Here is a 21,547-nt window from a genome sequence, read left to right on the forward strand (position 1 = left end):
GCTTCCCTGATGTTAGTACCAGTAAATTTGCTATGTACTGCCTGCTCACTACAAATTTACTGACACATCGTGCATCCTTAATAACAAGAAAGTATTAGTTAAAATCTATATATGGGAAAGCGGCAGAGAGAGTGCTGCATATCAGCACAAGTGCAACCTGCGAAATGCATTGCACTTGTCTGAAGTATGTAAATAAACTATTCTTGTTGAAAAAAAATCAACATCATCCTGTGTCTACATTGGGCAGGTAGGTCCACCACAAAACCCCCGATTTTTTAGGTTTTTACCAAATTTTACACTGCTAGCGCCTCTGTAGTACTGCAGATTATCGTGTCCACCCCTGGTGGAAGGGATCTGCCCCCCCCCCTTCTTTTTACAGAGAGCGACTTCTTAATCCTGAGTGGGGACAGGTCTAATTCGCCCCACCTTCCTATATAGTGGTTACCTGGACAATAAGCCAGACTTGTGAGTATAACCCCATACCGTACTTACTTTCCAATTCCCACTTTTTCCAGTACATACTACACTATAGTGGGCTCTCTAAAGGCTAGTACACACTAGCAATTTTGATTGACCAATGATTGCTCAATTTTACCACCTCCATGTAGTATGAGGGCCAAACAGATTTTCAATTCTATGCAGATTATATAGGTAAATGGTCATACTACATGGAGGTGGTAAAATTGAGCAATCATTGGTCAATCAAAATTGCTAGTGTGTACTAGCCTTAAGTCTCTGCATATCAAAGGTGAATCATAGGTGAACTTAACACATCTTCGTTTTTAAATGTTATCTGGATCATTGAATTCTACACATCGTATTCTAAGTACATATTCAAAAACGAGAGATTGATTCTATACTTGGTAAAATGCTTAACAACTGCTCAACGACAAATACACAAATAAGGATCAATTAACTTACTCCTACTCTGTTTTTGTCAGTTTCACCACCTGTTCACCACAAAATGCAAATAGGAAAGTGCAACTATTCTGGTACATGCCTGTAATAAATCAGCATTTCTTCCTGTAAAGTACGTCAACATTTCATTAATTCTGAATTATTTTTACTAAGACTATACTAAATCGTTAAACCCACCCACTAAGAATGTGAGAACTACAGAGCAATGACACCTCACAGTAATGATTTCAAACATCCAATCTGGGGTATCAAAAAGCGAGGAACCACTTAAAGGAAACATCAAGCAAAATTTCCTGCCTCATGATATACTTACCGGGGGCTTCCTCCAGCCCCTTGAAGCCGACATGTCCCACGCCGCATCTCTGATTGCAGCCGCCGGTCCGGGGTCCCCCCTGGTGCAGAGGCCGACCTTAAGGTCATCCTTAGTGTGCCTGCGTGAAGCGCCGCTGTCAATTAAGTCCACTTTGACCGCAGCGTACTGCACAGGCACAGAACTACTGCGCCTGTACAGTACGTTGCAAAAGACGTGGACTTGATTGACAGCGGCGCTCGCGCAGGCGCAGTGAAGGAGGTCGGCCTCTGCACATGACGGGGACCCTGGTCTGGCGGCTGTGATCAGAGATGCGGCATGGGACATGTCGACTTCAAGCGGCTGATGGAAGTCCCCGGTAAGTATATCATGGAGCAGGAAATTTTGCTTGATGCTTCCTTTAACACATGATAAAATGTCAGATGTAATCAGAATGAAGCTTCACTTCTCCTTACTCAATTTCTCATTTAAAGGACAACTGAAGTGAAAATAATATGGAGATTGCCATTTTTATTTCCTTGTAAACAATACCAGTTGGCAGCCCTGCTGGTCTGTTTGGCTGCAGTAGTGTCTGAATCACACCAGAAACAAGCATGTAGCCAATCTTTTGAGATCGGACAATACTGTAATGTCAGAAACTGATCTGCTGCATGCTTGTTCAGGGTCTATGGCTAAAAGTATTAGAGGCAGAGGATCAGCAGGACTGCCAGGCAACTTGTTTTTCTTAAAAAGGAACTCCAGTGAAAATAATGTAGTAAAAAAGTGCTTAATTTTTTACCATAATTATGTAAAAATGATTTAGTCAGTGTTTGCTCATTGTAAAATCTTTCCTCTCCCCGATTTACATTCTGACATTTATTACATGGTGACATTTTTATTGTGGGCAGGTTATGTAGCTGCTCCTAGCTGTTTTGGCTGTTAGAGACAGCTGTAAACAGCTAATTCCTGTCTGTGAACCTTGTTACATTGTGGCAGTTTGCCCAGAGTACCGCGGTACTCAGAGCTTCTTGTGGGAGGGGTTTCAGCACAAAATCAGTCATACAGCGCCCCCTGATGGTCTGTTTGTGAAAATCATTATATTTCTCATGTAAAAGGGGGTATTAGCTACTGATTGGGATAAAGTTCAATTCTAGGTTGGAGTTTCTCTTTAAAAGGAAGTAAATATGGCAGCCTCCATATCCCTCTCACTTCAGTTGCCCTTTAATAGATTATTCCTGTAGTGTAACTTGGAAGTCTCCTGACAGTGTCAGCCAATCAGTGGATTCAGTTGTCAGATCAGATGCACTTTCTGTTGCAAACAAGCGCAGTTCTTTTCTCAACAATCGTGCAGGATACACAGAGAGGAGCTGAATTCTCTCCAGGAGACGATGACAGCAACAGGCAAACCAAGTATAGATGTTATAGACCTGAAAGGCTTAGAATCTTTCAGAAACTCAACAGGGCACTTGATATATGGCCACGTTAGGATAAAATGGCTCTTGTTGGGTCTCTATTATTTGTCACATTTGAATCAATCAAATAAAAAAAGTTCTGTAGCAGCAGTATACTTGATTAATAAAATATAAATAAAGTGATTGTGTTTCTGAACTTAAAGCCCTCCCGTAGTAGATCAGTATAAGATATGCTGGTGGTAAGCTTGCATAATATACAGCTTCGCCACCCTAGCAGCTCTCACTCTTTCTGCTCCTGAATTGGCAGAGAGGTCAGAGTGTGTGGCATCTAGTGAAAGGAGCATGACTGCATTCACATACCAGGAAGTCCAACTGCCTTCAGGAACTTACTGGGCCTCAATTGAGCTTTGCAATTGGAAGAAGAATTTGCTCAGATTTCTGGAAAGGCCACAAAAGCCCAGGCCTTCGGCGGCTGCAGCCCAAGGGGTGGATGGACACAGGAAAGCGATATCTGAATATGAAAGAGAAGCTTGCAAAATTTGAAACTACAAATGGGGAGTAAAGTATGAAAGAGGAGAGATACTTCTCAATGGAACTGTACATAGATGTTAACCAGAGAAGAGGGGGCTGCATATGGAATGGGAGGGGCACTTTTGCATATTATTGTAATATGGAGCAGCAAGAAAGTTGGTCTAGAGATGCAAAAGAATAAATCCAGCCTTGAATGTGCTGCTATGATGGTAAGCCTGCACAGTATGCTGTCTTACCACCGGCATCACCTTGCAGCAATCTACTACAGGATTTGTGTAAGATCTACATTTCATATGTGAATCAAATAGACGTATGCATCCGTAAAACTAACATTTGTATTCAATGCCGTATTGTAAATATAATTCATAAATCCTAATCTCAACAAAAGTGCAAGCTATACACTATGGATCACCATACAGATAGCGCTCATAATTACTGAATGTCTTTACATTTTTGGCTATAGTGCTATAGACACTTGAACTAGTATAAGCTTACATACTGAATTAACCACATATTCTTGCACTCATGTGAACAATACATTTGGAATCAATATGTCTGAACATCAATATCATTGTGTGACAATGTTTCAAGCAGATTATCTTCTAGAACACACATAATTCAGGTAATAATGAAATATTAAACTTCTGCAGTGGCAGCGACCGGTGTAAGCGTATCACCAAGCCTACTGGCTGCACTGCTCTCACAGATATAAGGCCTGTTTAAATCAATGATGTGTGCAAAATCAGTCCTATTACATGTAACATCAGGAATCTGGCCTGTAGCTCACTGAAAGCAGAGGCTGTGTGCTTCATTTGCTTTGCTCGGGATCTGTATACTCATCCATTTCCAAATCGGAGTCAAAGAGCGAATGTCCAGTGAAGTCAGTGTCTGGGGTCTGAGAAATGCTGTTTTCTGTTCCCTCGTCATCAAAGGTTCCAGTCCTTGAATAAAAACTAAAGTCCTGCAATGGGGTGTGTGTTTTGCTCTCCTCGCCGCTGTCATCAGATTCGTATAGTGAGTTGTCATTGTCATCGTGCCACTCCGGCCAAAATTTCCTTCTTATTCTTTCACAGTACATAGCTAGATTGATGAGCTCGCCTGTAAAAACACCAGACTGCATTAGTGTGGAGTGAGGAGTACACTTTATTGTGTATAAGTTATGCAAGATGTTACCATTACATATACTGGGACATGTTATCTATAAAAGTTTTTTTGTGCACATTTTAGTAAAGGGTACAAACAAATGTGCAGCTTTTATATATTATGTCACTTTTAAAATCAGACTAGAGAAGAGTCAACATTCAAATCAATCACAAGAATTACCAAATCATAAAAACCTTGAATGGTGTATGATGGAAAATCTTTATTTTACTTTTCAAATTAGACACTAGATGGCAGTAAAGTTGCAAAATCTGAATAACAGGCACTTTTTTAGAGCACAGTAGCAGTGATTCTCCACATTGACTATCATTCATAAAGCATTTCCGCATGCGGAAATGCTTAAAACAGCTGACTTTACCGAACACTCAGCAAAGTCAGCATTCATAAAGGCTCTTTCCGCATGAAAAAATGACACTACCGAGCAGAGTGATAAATCACCGCCTTGTGCGGTGATTATCGGAACAAATGTAGCAAAATGTTAATTCCATACCTCCCAACTTTTTGAGATGAGAAAGAGGGACAATTAAGCCACACCCATGCCACACCCCCAGCCACGCCCCAATACACCCCTAGTCACGCATTCCAAACAGATTTCATAAGAAAAATATTTTGCTGTATAATTCAAACCACACTGATCCTTTCTATCCTGGTTCATGTTACTTGATGTTTACATTTGAAAATAAGAAATATATGAATTGGAAGAAGGCTGGGAATAAAGTTTAGAGCCAATGGAACATTTTTTTTCTGTAGAAACTAGAAAACTACATAGATTTACATTACAACAGTCCTGAAAGAGGGACAAATGAGGAAAGAGGGACAGACTGAGGGACAGGGCTCCCAGAGAGGGACAGTTGGGAGCTAAGTAATGAGTGCACACAAAGAAACTGTGCAATACTATCACACAGGAAAAAAGCAGGTGTGCAAAGAACAAATCACCAAGAAACAATCTGCCCAGAAACAGAAGCAGCAATCAGTGAACACTCACTGGAGACATGACAGGCTGCCCATGGAAGAGTATCAAAGAGATGAAATACGAGCTCCAGTCCGGTAGGGAGATCAGAGGCTCAGTGAGGCAGTGATAGAGATAAGGCTGATAAAGACAACACTGGATATTCAGGAGACCAGAGAGAGCTGTGATGTCACAAACAAGTAGAAGCTCACCAGCTCTGCTGCGCTCTCTCTGGTCTGCTCTCCCGGGAAGCTGCAGCACTTCATGTTTGCCACTCTCTCTCCAGCACAGGCACACCTCGTACATCTCCTTCTCCACTATTTAGAATTCAGGAGGAGGAGCTACAGACGGGTCCCCTGTCAATGCTTTACAGCCAATCAAAACATGAAATGTCATGCACATGCGCAGTAGCTAATTCACAGAGCAATCGGATTTTTCTTTTACCGGCACTGAAATTTAATTATGGGCATTGCAGACAGCTTAAACTGCCCGACTTTGTCACAAACAGCCTGTAAATATACTGGCAACACTCAAGAAGGTGAAAAGCAGGCTGCACAGTGTTGGTGTCTGTATGGAGAGGGGGAGACAGTCGGGCAGGGAGGAGGAAGGCGGGATTTGATAGGCAGAAGGCGGGAGGCGCGATCAGGGGGCGTAAACCGGGATAGTCCCGCCCAAATCGGGACTGTTGTGAACTATGTAATTCATGAAGATCACCGCAAGCGGTGTGAGGTCTGGAAGTACAGCTCCCTCTGATGTGGCGATAACAATGTAAGTGAATGGAGACACACAGACCTCCCAGGCAGCTGCAGCAGTGCGGAACACGGAGAAATGTATCAACTCGGCAGCTTCCGTGTCTCCGCAAGGCTACCGCCTGCCTACCGCCAGCCTAGTTCGGGGAATCTCCGCACTGCTATCGCAACTGGATATATTTTTATGAATGCCCACCCAGAAGTCTAAAATACCGGCAGCGGTGTTTTCCCGCATTAATTCCCCTTACCGACAGCTCCTTTATGAATGATAGCCATTATTACAGAATGTATTGCTCTGTGCTTTATTGGTATGCACTATCTCAAGTACCTGTACAGTATATATATAGTAGTTGTAAGGTGTACTCTATAATTGTGTATCAATGCTTTCTTACAATTCTCTTTTACTTTTGACTAAAATACCTAAAATTACTTATTCAGACTTTGCGGGTCGGGTTATGGGTAGCGGCCTGCAGGTGCGGGTCGGGTCGCGGGTAGTGAAAGCAAGCAAGCATGAGATAATTCTGTGTCTGAGGTAAATCTGTGATGGCTGCTGGGACCAGAATACTTAATTAAATGTCAATATCTTAGAATAAAATGCACCAGTATAGTTCCACCCCAAAACACTATGCAATCAGTATATACAAAACAGTTTTATAGGAACAGCATCAGTCTTTATTCTTCAAAAGTACAAATTCTCCTCGATTGCAGTCGTGAAATGTAGACAAGTCATACAAAGATCCACTATACAGAACCATAAGCTGCCTGACACTTGTTTCACGGCCAAAAGCCGCTTCCTCAGAGGCACACAAATGTATCAATCTGAGATGCTGGATCCAGCAACTCAGATTGCGGTCTCTTAACCCTGGTTTTTACCGTGATATCTACAGTATACATTTGTGTGCCTCTGAGGAAGCGTCTTTTGGCCTTGAAACACATGTCAGGTTGCATACCGTAACCAAATAATCAAAACACTCTTGTGATGACAAAAAAAAAACTAAAGGGTGGAAGCCTCATACTAAAAAAACTTGTCATTTCTCTTTGATAATCGGAGGCTCTCTTCCCTCCCTGTGCCAATGTGATGGTAAACAACCCCAGATTCCATTTCCAGCATTGCCACTGCTACCCACACCTTTCAGCAATATGGTGAGAAAAGGGCAGCAGGTTTGATAGCTTCACTGCTCTACCCAGGGCCGGGCCGAGAGGCTCCAGCCTCAGGGCGCAGAGTAATTTGTTTGAAGCAGAGTGAAATAAGAAAATGGGATACATGGCAGTCACTGCAAGCCAGATAACTAGAGATTAAGGTGTGTGTGTGTGTAATCAGTGTGTGCCGGCTGGGGTGGGAGGGATGGAGGGGCGCACTTTGGGTGCTGGAGGACCTTTTCCCGGCTCTGGCCCTACCAAAGTCATATGTCTATGTACAGTATGTGTAGTGTAGTGTATGTATGGTAGTCTAGGGCCAATTTAGGGGGAAGCCAATTAACGTATCCGTATGTTTTTGGAACGTGCGAGGAAACCTGATTGCCCGGAGGAAAAGCACGCAGACATGGGGAGAACATACAAACTCCATGCAGATAGTGCTCTGGCTGGGATTCGAACTGGAGACACATCACTGCAAGGCAAGAGCTTTAATCACTACACCACTGAATGACAAGTGAAGAAGTATGTGTGAACTTTGTCAATCACTTCCCTTATATAAGAGAGATTTGGATTACCGAGAAAAAGAGGAGAGCACTGGGAATCTTAGGAAAATGTATTTTCTCCCTACATATTTGTTTTCCTGCTCAGAGACCTGCAATAAATGATGCACCATTACTAGATCTCTTTGTCTGCAGGAGATCTTCTCTGCTATAGCATAATGCAAAATCCATTTCACTGGTAAAATATTTATTACCTTTAATGAGTTGTTCAGGCCTTGTTCCCGGTAAGGTCCACATTGCCTGGGCCAAGTGGCCAAACACGGTGGCATCTAGAGTGGACAGTTTTGGTCCCATGATATATTTCTTATCACCTGAAGAAAACAAAAAGTGTGTCAGTGATAGTTAATGCATAGAAATTACAATAAGGCAACTAAAATCAGTTAGTCTGTATTTGATGAGTAACTTTAACCAAGGTTTGAACTTCATTCCAGTCAGTAGCCCATACCCCCTTTCCCACAAGAAATCTGTGGCGTGGTATTGTGGTGAAACCCCTCCCACAGTGTGATGTCAATGACCTTGGTCCTGACAGTTTGTTGTCTGTGAACCTCACTGCATTGTGGGAAAACAAACTGCTTTTTCCAACTACCAGGCAAGTAATACTGTAGAACTCTCAGTAATGAACAATCAGTACAGATCACCTGGCAGAACTACAGATGTCACCACCAGTGATGAACTTCAGAACAGGGGTGAGCCTGGGGTGCCTGGCACCTGGGTGCAAGATTTTCTCTGGCGCCTATGGGAGTGGTTAAATTAACCGCGCCCAACCACATAACCACACCCGTGTCCTGCCTAATCACACCCACACCTTCCACCTCTTTACGCATGCATGTGATACCCCATTCCTACCCCTCTTCCATGGGCTTGCTCCTGGCTGGCTTTGCCTGCCTGCGAGTCTGCTAGTCTCTGGACTGACTCAGGCTGAGAGGCTCTGCGAGTGTGACGCAGTCACACACTGCGTATTTATGGCTGCCGGCGGCCATCCTACTCTCGCTCGCTGTCGTCGGCTCCTCCCCCTCGCCAAGCCCAAGAGTGAGGTGGGCTGCCTATATCTTTCCCATTGCGCCGCGCAGCCTGCCAGTGTTGCCAACCTTTCACGTTATTTTTTACTGACAAATACCTAAAAATTTACTGACAAACATCTTTACTGACAAAATTTCCCTACTAAATGCACATAAGGGACAGCGTTTCACCAGTAAATACACGTAATTAGAGATGGGCCGAACGGTTCGCCGGCGAACGGCTCCCGGCGAACTTCGGTGGTTCGCGTTCCCCTCCCGCAGGCGAACGTTTCAGGAAGTTCGGTTCACCCCACAATGCACTATGAGGGTCAACTTTGACCCTCTACATCACAGTCAGCAGGCCCAGTGTAGCCAATTAGGCTACACTAGCCCCTGGAGCCCCACCCCCCTAATATAAGGCAGGCAGCGGCGGCCATTACGGCCACTCGTGTGCCTGCATTAGAGAGAGTAGGGCGAGCTGCTGTCTGTCTCTCATAGGGAAAGATTAGTTAGGCTTAGCTTTTCCTGGCTGCATACCTGTTCAGTGATCCTGCCACTGCATACCTGTTCTGTGAACCCACCCACCACTGCATACCTGTTCAGTGATCCTGCCACTGCATACCTGTTCTGTGAACCCACCCACCACTGCATACCTGTTCAGTGATCCTGCCACTGCATACCTGTTCTGTGAACCCACCCACCACTGCATACCTGTTCAGTGATCCTGCCACTGCATACCTGTTCTGTGAACCCACCCACCACTGCATACCTGTTCAGTGATCCTGCCACTGCATACCTGTTCTGTGAACCCACCCACCACTGCATACCTGTTCAGTGATCCTGCCACTGCATACCTGTTCTGTGAACCCACCCACCACTGCATACCTGTTCAGTGATCCTGCCACTGCATACCTGTTCTGTGAACCCACCCACCACTGCATACCTGTTCAGTGATCCTGCCACTGCATACCTGTTCTGTGAACCCACCCACCACTGCATACCTGTTCAGTGATCCTGCCACTGCATACCTGTTCTGTGAACCCACCCACCACTGCATACCTGTTCAGTGATCCTGCCACTGCATACCTGTTCTGTGAACCCACCACTGCATACCTGTTCTGTGAACACACCCACCACTGCATACCTGTTCAGTGATCCTGCCACTGCATACCTGTTCTGTGAACCCACCACTGCATACCTGTTCTGTGAACCCACCACTGCATACCTGTTCTGTTCAGTGGACCCGCCACTGCATACCTGTTCTGTTCAGTGGACCCGCCACTGTATACCTGTTCTGTTCAGTGGACCCGCCACTGCATACCTGTTCTGTTCAGTGAACCCGCCACTGTATACCTGTTCTGTTCAGTGAACCCGCCACTGCATACCTGTTCTGTTCAGTGAACAGTTTGGTGTGTCAGTGTGAAGCAGTACCTTAATTACACTACCTGATTGATGTATACACCTGCAAGATGTTTTAAAGCACTTTAGGCCTGTCATTTAGCATTCAATATGATTTCTGCCCTTAAAACGCTGCTTTGCGTCAAATCCAGATTTTTCCTGGGGACTTTTGGCGTGTATCCCACTCCGCCATGCCCCCATCCAGGTGTTATCCCCATCCCCTTGAAACATCTTTTCCATCACTTTTGTGGCCAGCATAATTATTTTTTTCTTCAAAGTTCGCATCCCCATTGAAGTCTATTGCGGTTCGCGAACTTTAACGCGAACCGAACCTTCCGCGGAAGTTCGCGAACCCGGTTTGCGAACCTAAAATCGGAGGTTCGGCCCATCTCTACACGTAATGAGAGACAGCCTTTCATCAGTAAATGCACATAATAAGAGACAGCTTTTCACCAGTAAATGCACATAAGAAACCACTTTTCACCAGTAAATACACATAATAAGAAACTGCTTTTCACCAGTAAATGCACATAATAAGAAACCGTTTTTCACCAGTAAATGCACATAATAAGAACCGCTTTTCACCAGTAAATGCACATAATAAGAGACAACTTTTCACCAGCAAATGCACATAATAAGAGACAGCTTTTCACCAGTAAATGCACATAATAAGAGACAGCTTTTCACCAGTAAATGCACATAATGCCAAACAGCCAGTGTCCCCAGTATATGTAGCCAGCCTGCACCCCCTTTAGGTAGTGAGCGACAGGGAGCCCTGTTTAGGTAGTGAGCGACAGGGAACCCCGTTTAGGTAGTGAGCGACAGGGAGCCCCGTTTAGGTAGTGAGCGACAGGGAGCCCCGTTTAGGTAGTGAGCGACAGGGACCCCTTTAGGCAGTGACAGGGACCTCCATTTAGGCAGTGAGTGACAGGGACCCCCGTTTAGGCAGTGAGTGACAGGAACCCCCGTATAGCTAGTGAGTGATAGGGACCCCAGTACAGCTAGTGAGTGACAGGGACCCCCGTACAGCTAGTGAGTGACAGGGACCCCCGTACAGCTAGTGAGTGAAAGGGACCCCCGTACAGCTAGTGAGTGACAGGGACCCCTGTACAGCTAGTGAGTGACAGGGACCCCCGTACAGCTAGTGAGTGACAGGGACCCCCGTACAGCTAGTGAGTGACAGGGACCCCCGTACAGCTAGTGAGTGACAGGGACCCCCGTACAGCTAGTGAGTGACAGGGACCCCCGTACAGCTAGTGAGTGACAGGGACCCCCGTACAGCTAGTGAGTGACAGGGACCCCGTATAGATAGTGAGTGACAGGGACCCCCGTACAGCTAGTAAGTGACAGGGACCCCCGTACAGCTAGTGAGTGACAGGGACCCCCGTACAGCTAGTGAGTGACAGGGATCCCCGTACTGCTAGTGAGTGACAGGGACCCCCGTACAGCTAGTGAGTGACAGGGATCCCCGTACTGCTAGTGAGTGACAGGGACCCCCGTACAGCTAGTGAGTGACAGGGACCCCCGTACAGCTAGTGAGTGACAGGGACCCCCGTACAGCTAGTGAGTGACAGGGACCCCCGTACAGCTAGTGAGTGACAGGGACCCCCGTACAGCTAGTGAGTGACAGGGACCCCGTATAGATAGTGAGTGACAGGGACCCCTGTACAGCTAGTGAGTGACAGGGACCCCCGTACAGCTAGTGAGTGACAGGGACCCCCGTACAGCTAGTGAGTGACAGGGACCCCCGTACAGCTAGTGAGTGACAGGGACCCCCGTACAGCTAGTGAGTGACAGGGACCCCCGTACAGCTAGTGAGTGACAGGGACCCCCGTACAGCTAGTGAGTGACAGGGACCCCGTATAGCTAGTGAGTGACAGGGACCCCCGTACAGCTAGTAAGTGACAGGGACCCCCGTACAGCTAGTGAGGGACAGGGACCCCCGTACAGCTAGTGAGTGACAGGGATCCCCGTACTGCTAGTGAGTGACAGGGACCCCCGTACAGCTAGTGAGTGACAGGGATCCCCGTACTGCTAGTGAGTGACAGGGACCCCCGTACAGCTAGTGAGTGACAGGGACCCCCGTACAGCTAGTGAGTGACAGGGACCCCCGTACAGCTAGTGAGTGACAGGGACCCCCGTACAGCTAGTGAGTGACAGGGACCCCGTATAGATAGTGAGTGACAGGGACCCCCGTACAGCTAGTGAGTGACAGGGACCCCCGTACAGCTAGTGAGTGACAGGGACCCCCGTACAGCTAGTGAGTGACAGGGATCCCCGTACTGCTAGTGAGTGACAGGGACCCCCGTACAGCTAGTGAGTGACAGGGACCCCCATACAGCTAGTGAGTGACAGGGACCCCCGTACAGCTAGTGAGTGACAGGGACCCCCGTACAGCTAGTGAGTGACAGGGACCCCCGTACAGCTAGTGAGTGACAGGGACCCCGTATAGATAGTGAGTGACAGGGACCCCCGTACAGCTAGTGAGTGACAGGGACCCCCGTACAGCTAGTGAGTGACAGGGACCCCCGTATAGCTAGTGAGTGACAGGGACCCCCGTATAGCTAGTGACAGGGACCCCGATATAGCTAGTAAGTGAGTGAGTGACAAGGAGCTCCCCCCCCTCTAGCCACCGCCGCTGCTGCTCCCCCCTTACCTTGCAGCCAGCAGCAGCCCAGCGTCAGACCTCAGGATCAGCGGCGACCCGACCAGCAAGAGCGGGCGCCGGACGCACCCGCTCTATATGCGGAAGTGATGTCACTTCCGCATATCAGTGCGGGCGCTGGGTCCTAGCGCCCGCACTATTAGTCGCCGCCTGATCGAGGTCTGATGTGGGGGCGGCTGGCTAGAGGGAGGGAAAGGCGGCGGCGGCCAGAGGGGGTTAGCGACGGCCGGGCGGAGCAATGCACCCGCAGCACCCGCCCAGGCTCGGCCCTGCTTCAGAATGTAAATCAGGATGAGGAAAGATTTTACAATGACCAAACACTCACTACATAATCTATAAATGAATATTGTAAGAAAAGCAATTTTATTCATGATATTATTTTCACTACAGTTCCTCTATAACTAAGAAAAAACAGAAGCATATGCTAGAAAAATAAATCATAGTAACATGTAATGGGATATGGTAGGACTCTTCCCCACCTAGTGCTTTAATTTCCACAAGAGACCCTTTAGGCAGTGGCGTACCTAGGGCATTTGACACCCGGCGCTGGGTATTATAAGACAACCCCCCCCCCCCCCTATAAAAGGAAAGGAGTGCGGCATACTAAGCGTGCCAAAGCAGGTAATGCCATGTATAGGTGCCCCCAGTATAGGTAATATAGTTGCCCCAGTATAGGTAGCATAGCTGCCCCAGTATATGTAATAAAGTTGTCCCCAGTATAGGTAGCTAGTATAATTGACCCCAGTATAGGTAGTATAGTTGGCCATAGTATAGTTGCTCCAGTATAACTAGTTTAATTGCTTCCAGTGTAGCTAGCATAGTTGCCCCAGTATAAATAATATAGTTGCCCGCAGTGTAGGTAGTATAGTTGCCCCCCAGTGTAGGTAGTATAGTTGCCCCAGTATAGCTAGTATAGTTGCCCCTAGTGTAGGTAGTATAGATGCTCCCCAGTGTAGGTAGTATAATTGCCCCAGTTTCGCTAGTATAGTTGCCTCCAGTGTAGGTAGTATAGTTGCTCCCCACTGTAGGTAGTATACTGTATATGCCCCAGTATGGCTAGTATAGTTGTTCCTAGTGTAGGTAGTATAGTTGCCCCAGTATAGCTAGTATAGATGCCCCAGTATAGATAGTATAGTTGCTCCAGTATAGCTAGCATAGTTGCCCCCAGTATCTTGAAAGCAAGTAGGAGGCGCCCGGGGTGAAAAGTATGTAATGTACAATGTTAGTGAGCTAGTATTAATCCTCTATAAGGTAGATCACAGAGGCGCTATTCGTGACCGTGAGACTTTACTGGCACTTGTATTGACCTGAGGAAGCGGCTGTAGCCGTGAAACGCGTTGTCTAAAGTGCTCCAATTCAACTGATCTGTCTAATTTGAATTTCAACCTATTTTTTAGCCCTAACGGGACACCCATAAGGTAGGACTACTTTATATTACTCATATTGTTGGATCTACCTTATAAAGGATTAATACTAGCTCACTAACATTGTACATTACATACTTTTCCCCCCGGGCGCCTCCTACTTGCTTTCAAGATTTTCGATACCCCTTACTTTAGAGGAGAGATTGGAGTCGAGTTATCTCGACCTAGTAATCACCTTTTGGAGCAGCGACCATCCAGAAACCAAAGGCCGAGTGGGGACGGTTATTTCCCCACTTGCGACTATAAGTGGTTGCCTCCTTTGCAACCCACCTTTGTGAGTATAATTTCTTAAGATCTATAACTCTACCCCGATATACTAACGTTATTGCACCAGATTGGGCTCCCGGATCTCTCTGTGTTTTTTCCTCTACTACCTTACAGTTTGCCCCCAGTATAGCTAGTATAGTTGCCCTCAGTGTAGCTAGTATACTTGTCCCCAGTGTAGCTAGTATACTTGCCCCCAGTGTAGCTAGTATACTTGCCCCCAGTATAGCTAGTATAGTTGCCCTCAGTGTAGCTAGTATACTTGCCCCCAGTATAGCTAGTATTCTTGCTCTCAGTGTAGCTAGTATAGTTGTCCCAGGAGGGGGAGTAGCACAAGAACGAGGGGCAGCCTCCCTCACCTGGGTCCCCTCCTGCTCTCTCCCCCTCTATATATGCGGCGGCAAGTGAGGCAGGCGGAGAATTACTCACCTGACTTCTGAGTTCCAAGCACTGGAGCGCAGTGTCACCGTCGCCACAGGTCTCCGCCTTCAATGCCCCTCACTGTGCTTTCGCTAATCGGCGCGGGGGGGGGGGGGGGGAGAGCGTGGAAGGAGGAGACCCAGGTGAGGGGGGGAGGTCTGGCCCCCTTCTCCGCTGCTGTTCCCGCAGCCCCTCCTTCTTGCACTGCTTCCCATACTGGGGCCAGCTATGCTACCTATACTGGGGGCAGCTATACTAGCTATGCTGGGGGCAACTATACTACCTACATTGGGGGCAACTATACTACCTATACTGGGGGCAACTATACTAGCTATATCTGGGGCAACTATACCATGGGCAATTATACTACCTATACTGACGGCACCTATAATAGCTACCTATACTGGGGGCAACTATACTAGCTACCTATACTAGGACAATTATATTACCTATACTGGGGGTAACTATACTAGCTACCTATACTGAGGGCAACGTTATTACATATACTGGGGCAACTATACTGGAGGCAACTATGCTACCTATACTGGGACATCTATATTACCTATACTGTGGACACGTATACCTGTCATTTTCCGCCGTGGCTCAATTAGTATGCCACACTTGCTCCTTTCCTTTTTTGGGGTGGCGGGGAAGGGGGTGTATTTTAATACCCAGCATCGGGTATCAAATGCCCTAGGAACGCCACTGGCTCACATAAAGTAGAATAATTTCAAATACCTTTTGTTTTCCCAAGGCAAACTTATATTCACCATAGCTTTTTTTTTTTTTTTTTTTTTTTTTACTAAGGAGGCTTTTTTGTTTATATTTAATAGTGTCCTCTGAAGCGAGTCTTATAGCATGTTTAAAGCTTTTATTACTGTAAAGCACTATAGATTGTGCTAAACCACCGCATCCCCGCGGCAAAACGAGGGGTTTATAACCCCCAAATCCCCTCTGCAAAATCCACAACTTTCTTGAGAGGGGCGGGGAGAGGTGGCGATCAGCGAGGATTGACGCACTAAGAGGCAGAGCTACAGCGCTTAGCTCTCCCTCATCAGGAAGCGCTCCCCGGACTTTGCAGAGGGGATTTGGGGGGTGTAACTGTCAGGAATTGTAGCTGTGAAATTAGGTAAAAGGATGCTGACTAGGCTATTCAAAAGTTTAAAATCAATCTTACTTTTTTTTCCATTAGACTATCATTCCCCATGCCCCCTTCCTCTTATCTCGTATGGCTACCGGACAAAGGAAGTTGCAGTGCATGCTAATTCAGCCTGATTGGCTGAAGCCTCTATCCCTCCCATTTTTCCCTCCCACACCTCTGTGATTGGCCACCCTGGAGATCCTGTTCTCCTCCACTATGGTGGTCGCAGGCTGCTAGGGCGCTGGTATGGGGGCCAGCACCTGTCCTCTGTCACTGTCCTCAGCACCCCATCCTGTAGTGTTCCACCGTCTGCCCCCTCTCCACACTCCCGCCACATCCCCTTCCCTCCACATGCCCCATTGGCATTCCCTCTCCTCCCTGCAGCATTACAGAGCGCAGCGGGGAGGAATAAAGGCAGCGCACACAGACTCACCTACTCATGGTTGCAGGCACTGTAGTTACCGTCTATACTCTGCACTACCGCCGGGGGTGGTGCAGAGAGTATGTACATAGACAGGTGAGTCTGTGTGCACTGCCTTTATTCCTCCCTGCTGAACTCTGTAATGCTGCAGGGAGGAGGGGAGATGCCAAGAGGGAGTAAGGGAGGAAATTGGCTTCAGCCTGTGGGACCAAAGATGGCCCCTGCCAGGCAGAGAATTCTCTTTATTTACTACATAAAATTCACTGAAATCAAAATGTGGACAGTGCAATACATCTGTTATGTAAGTAGAGCAATGAATTATCTACTTACATATGTTTTTTTTCCCTGACATAGTATGGCTAATAGTTCCTCTTTAAGTCCAAGATCATAACGCATCACTTCAGGCCAATGGGTAACGGGCACAATAACCTAGAGCTATTTTAATTTCATAGAGTCAAGTAATCCTTATCTTACAGTGAGGAATTGAAGCTAATTTAAAACCACTGTCTGTGAGTTAGATTTAAAGCAAAAATGTGGGATCAGTAGGATAAAAAGTCACATGTTTACCTCAGCAAAGGGAAGCTTCAGGAACCTTCATAGGAGCAGAACATGTTGCTAGCCTACAAGCTAGAGACACATCTGTACAGACCTCAGCCTCAAACGGAGGCATATTCGTGGCAACTTCATAATATAGTCTACATTTATACAGCATTATTTTTAAATTGTCTGCTATTAGGATGCAAATATTCACAACCATCATCAATATAGCAAGGGCTGACAAACAGTTTGTGAATTACAAATGTTCTCACAGTAGGTCTATGCTTATGATGGCAGTCACACAACTGCTAATTTACTAACCTTTCGGCAATTTCCACCATATAGTCCAGGTGAGAAACACAATTTTTTTATTAGATGATGATTTTCCTGTAACTTAGCCAAAATGTGCCAAGCAAGGGTCTAGTATACATTTTGAGTAAAATAAAGGCTTGAAAGACACAAGCAAAACAAAAATTCAAAATGACTTCCCAAATTCTCTCATCATTTCCACTTCCACTTTGCAGCTACTCAACCTGCATTAATATGAATGTAAAGGTAGCCATACATCTAACGATGATGGGCAGATTCGGCCAAGAGAATCTGAGCAGAGAAAGATCTGTCCGCGGCCCATACACCGCAGGATGATTCCCGATCAATTTCAGCATAAACTTTCAGCATAAAATCTACTATGCTAAGTCACCTATCGCTGGCTAACTTATAGGGCTAGATTCACTAAAGCGTGCCTAAAATCTTTGCACGTGCAAACTAGGGTGCTAAGTAGTTCACACAGGCAAAGCTGTTACTGATCGCGCGCTATTTGGTGTGCGTGAAACTTCGCACCGTCCGCAAAGTACACTTATCAGGCTATTTTGCACGTGGACAGTGCAAAGTTTCGTGCGCACCGGTGCAACATTTCGTACGCACCGCTAAACAGCGCGCATATTACCGAGTGCAAAGGCACTTTGCACGAGCTAAGGGGCTTTTCACTGGCGTGCTAACACTTAGCCCGCTTTAGTGAATCAAGCCCCTACTGAGGCCACTAAACCTGGCTAACCTATACTCGGGGGCACCTATGCCTCTGAAAACCCCCTGAGCGGCATGCCTGTAACTGTGTCGAGCATACCACTTTTAGATACATCTTCCGCCCCACAAAGTTACGGGCATACCGCCCAGGAGGTTAATAAATCAATTCAACTTGTCCCTTCACAGCAAAGTGTAAACGCCACCTGCCATCTGCGTCCTGGATAGATGGACCCACAGTAATCGTGATTTGATCAACAGATCAGGCTCAGTGTTTTAAAGCCACATCACTAACCTATAGACAAGCAAGCAACAAATTCTGTTACTAAGGAGGGGGAAGAAACACAGGGGTAGAAACACCGCACGGGACGGAGCAGCCGATCTGTCACTCCAGATCTCTCTGCAATGCATCGGGGAGGACTGGAGTCCACCATACACATGTTAGATTCTCAGCTTAGGTGGCTCTAACCATCTAGCATCTGTACAGGGCTTTAGATGTAAACAGTTGACTAATGTATGTAAAATATGCTGCTTTACACAGTATAAAAAAGTGATACATCTATTATTCTGTATCAGTGTTAAAATACAGCATGAGAAATTACAGCTTTTGTATTATACCACACCCCAAAAAAATGCCAGCTGTCTTGAAACCTGAAGTTATTATAATTATTATTAATTTATATAGTGCCATCATCTTCTCAGCCAATAAAAGGAATTTATAATCTTCTCAGCCAATAAAAGGAATAATTTAGAGGACACTTGAAGTGAGAGGTATGTGGAGGCTGCCATATTTATTTCCTTTTAAACAATGCAAGTTGCCTGGCTGCCCTGCCTATCCTCTGCCTCTAATGCTTTTAGACACAGGCCCTGAACAAGCATGCAGATCGGATTTCTGGTAAGCTGCTTGCTTGTTTCAGGTGTGTGATTCAGACACTACTGATACATGAAAGATCAGCAGGCAACTGCACCAGGCAACTGATATTGTTTAATAAAAAAAAGCTGGCAGCCTCCATATCCTTCTCACTTCAGGTGTCCTTCAACTCTGGCTCTGCTTTACTTCTGCAGGAAACAAAGCAAGCGCTCACCAATATGGGCCGCATCTGAATGACTCACCACCTCATATGCACCGCTTAAATAGCTCAAATACACACTCAGCAATCAGACAGATGCAAAACATATGCAAAACTAAACTAAATACTTACCATGCAAAACAGGATAGCACAATGGGTGCTGCTAGCCTGGTAGTTACAGAACTGTGGATACAAAATATAGGTAAAAGGCTGCGCATCCCTGACCCAATACTGTACAATTGAATGGTTAATCGCTGTGGCGCACACCGCCCCCCTGGACTAAAATGTACGCCCGCATCCAAACAATGCAATACTGGTCTATGGAGAAATTTTAGCTTCCATCATAGTTTTGCATGCAGAAATATAGATATACTGGACATCTGCACCAACGTTGAGGTAAATCTCCAGAGCAGATGTCCTAACACTAAACTGACCTAAGTTAAAAGCAAATGTCTTTACCCTGGCAGCTGCTATGCTAAAATGTGTAACTTACATTCAATACAGACAGCAGGAAACAAAGCAAGCGCTCACCAATATGGGCCGCATCTGAATGACTCACCACCTCATATGCACCGCTTAAATAGCTCAAATACACACTCAGCAATCAGACAGATGCAAAACATATGCAAAACTAAACTAAATACTTACCATGCAAAACAGGATAGCACAATGGGTGCTGCTAGCCTGGTAGTTACAGAACTGTGGATACAAAATATAGGTAAAAGGCTGCGCATCCCTGACCCAATACTGTACAATTGAATGGTTAATCGCTGTGGCGCACACCGCCCCCCTTTCGGCAATTTCCACCATATAGTCCAGGTGAGAAACACAATTTTTTTATTAGATGATGATTTTCCTGTAACTTAGCCAAAATGTGCCAAGCAAGGGTCTAGTATACATTTTGAGTAAAATAAAGGCTTGAAAGACACAAGCAAAACAAAAATTCAAAATGACTTCCCAAATTCTCTCATCATTTCCACTTCCACTTTGCAGCTACTCAACCTGCATTAATATGAATGTAAAGGTAGCCATACATCTAACGATGATGGGCAGATTCGGCCAAGAGAATCTGAGCAGAGAAAGATCTGTCCGCGGCCCATACACCGCAGGATGATTCCCGATCAATTTCAGCATAAACTTTCAGCATAAAATCTACTATGCTAAGTCACCTATCGCTGGCTAACTTATAGGGCTAGATTCACTAAAGCGTGCCTAAAATCTTTGCACGTGCAAACTAGGGTGCTAAGTAGTTCACACAGGCAAAGCTGTTACTGATCGCGCGCTATTTGGTGTGCGTGAAACTTCGCACCGTCCGCAAAGTACACTTATCAGGCTATTTTGCACGTGGACAGTGCAAAGTTTCGTGCGCACCGGTGCAACATTTCGTACGCACCGCTAAACAGCGCGCATATTACCGAGTGCAAAGGCACTTTGCACGAGCTAAGGGGCTTTTCACTGGCGTGCTAACACTTAGCCCGCTTTAGTGAATCAAGCCCCTACTGAGGCCACTAAACCTGGCTAACCTATACTCGGGGGCACCTATGCCTCTGAAAACCCCCTGAGCGGCATGCCTGTAACTGTGTCGAGCATACCACTTTTAGATACATCTTCCGCCCCACAAAGTTACGGGCATACCGCCCAGGAGGTTAATAAATCAATTCAACTTGTCCCTTCACAGCAAAGTGTAAACGCCACCTGCCATCTGCGTCCTGGATAGATGGACCCACAGTAATCGTGATTCGATCAACAGATCAGGCTCAGTGTTTTAAAGCCACATCACTAACCTATAGACAAGCAAGCAACAAATTCTGTTACTAAGGAGGGGGAAGAAACACAGGGGTAGAAACACCGCACGGGACGGAGCAGCCGATCTGTCACTCCAGATCTCTCTGCAATGCATCGGGGAGGACTGGAGTCCACCATACACATGTTAGATTCTCAGCTTAGGTGGCTCTAACCATCTAGCATCTGTACAGGGCTTTAGATGTAAACAGTTGACTAATGTATGTAAAATATGCTGCTTTACACAGTATAAAAAAGTGATACATCTATTATTCTGTATCAGTGTTAAAATACAGCATGAGAAATTACAGCTTTTGTATTATACCACACCCCAAAAAAATGCCAGCTGTCTTGAAACCTGAAGTTATTATAATTATTATTAATTTATATAGTGCCATCATCTTCTCAGCCAATAAAAGGAATTTATAATCTTCTCAGCCAATAAAAGGAATAATTTAGAGGACACTTGAAGTGAGAGGTATGTGGAGGCTGCCATATTTATTTCCTTTTAAACAATGCAAGTTGCCTGGCTGCCCTGCCTATCCTCTGCCTCTAATGCTTTTAGACACAGGCCCTGAACAAGCATGCAGATCGGATTTCTGGTAAGCTGCTTGCTTGTTTCAGGTGTGTGATTCAGACACTACTGATACATGAAAGATCAGCAGGCAACTGCACCAGGCAACTGATATTGTTTAATAAAA

At 45.9% G+C, this 21,547-nt stretch overlaps 1 protein-coding gene across 2 annotated transcripts in view; it reads right to left on the reverse strand.

Annotated features, from left to right (window-relative positions):
- Positions 1-1,587: 1,587 nt before the first annotated feature.
- The window catches only part of FAXC (failed axon connections homolog, metaxin like GST domain containing), a 47,186-nt gene continuing 27,226 nt past the window's right edge, over positions 1,588-21,547 (reverse strand). For both annotated transcript variants that reach the window (XM_068279415.1, XM_068279414.1), the window contains 2 exons: positions 7,901-8,017; positions 1,588-4,248 (listed from right to left, as the gene is read on the reverse strand). In XM_068279415.1, the coding sequence (XP_068135516.1) occupies positions 3,959-4,248; positions 7,901-8,017 (407 nt within the window). In that variant the 3' untranslated portion in view covers positions 1,588-3,958. The remainder of the gene's footprint in view (positions 4,249-7,900; positions 8,018-21,547) is intronic.

Source organism: Hyperolius riggenbachi, chromosome 4 (assembly GCF_040937935.1).
Source record: "Hyperolius riggenbachi isolate aHypRig1 chromosome 4, aHypRig1.pri, whole genome shotgun sequence".
In the NCBI taxonomy this organism is placed as follows: Eukaryota; Metazoa; Chordata; class Amphibia; order Anura; family Hyperoliidae; genus Hyperolius; species Hyperolius riggenbachi.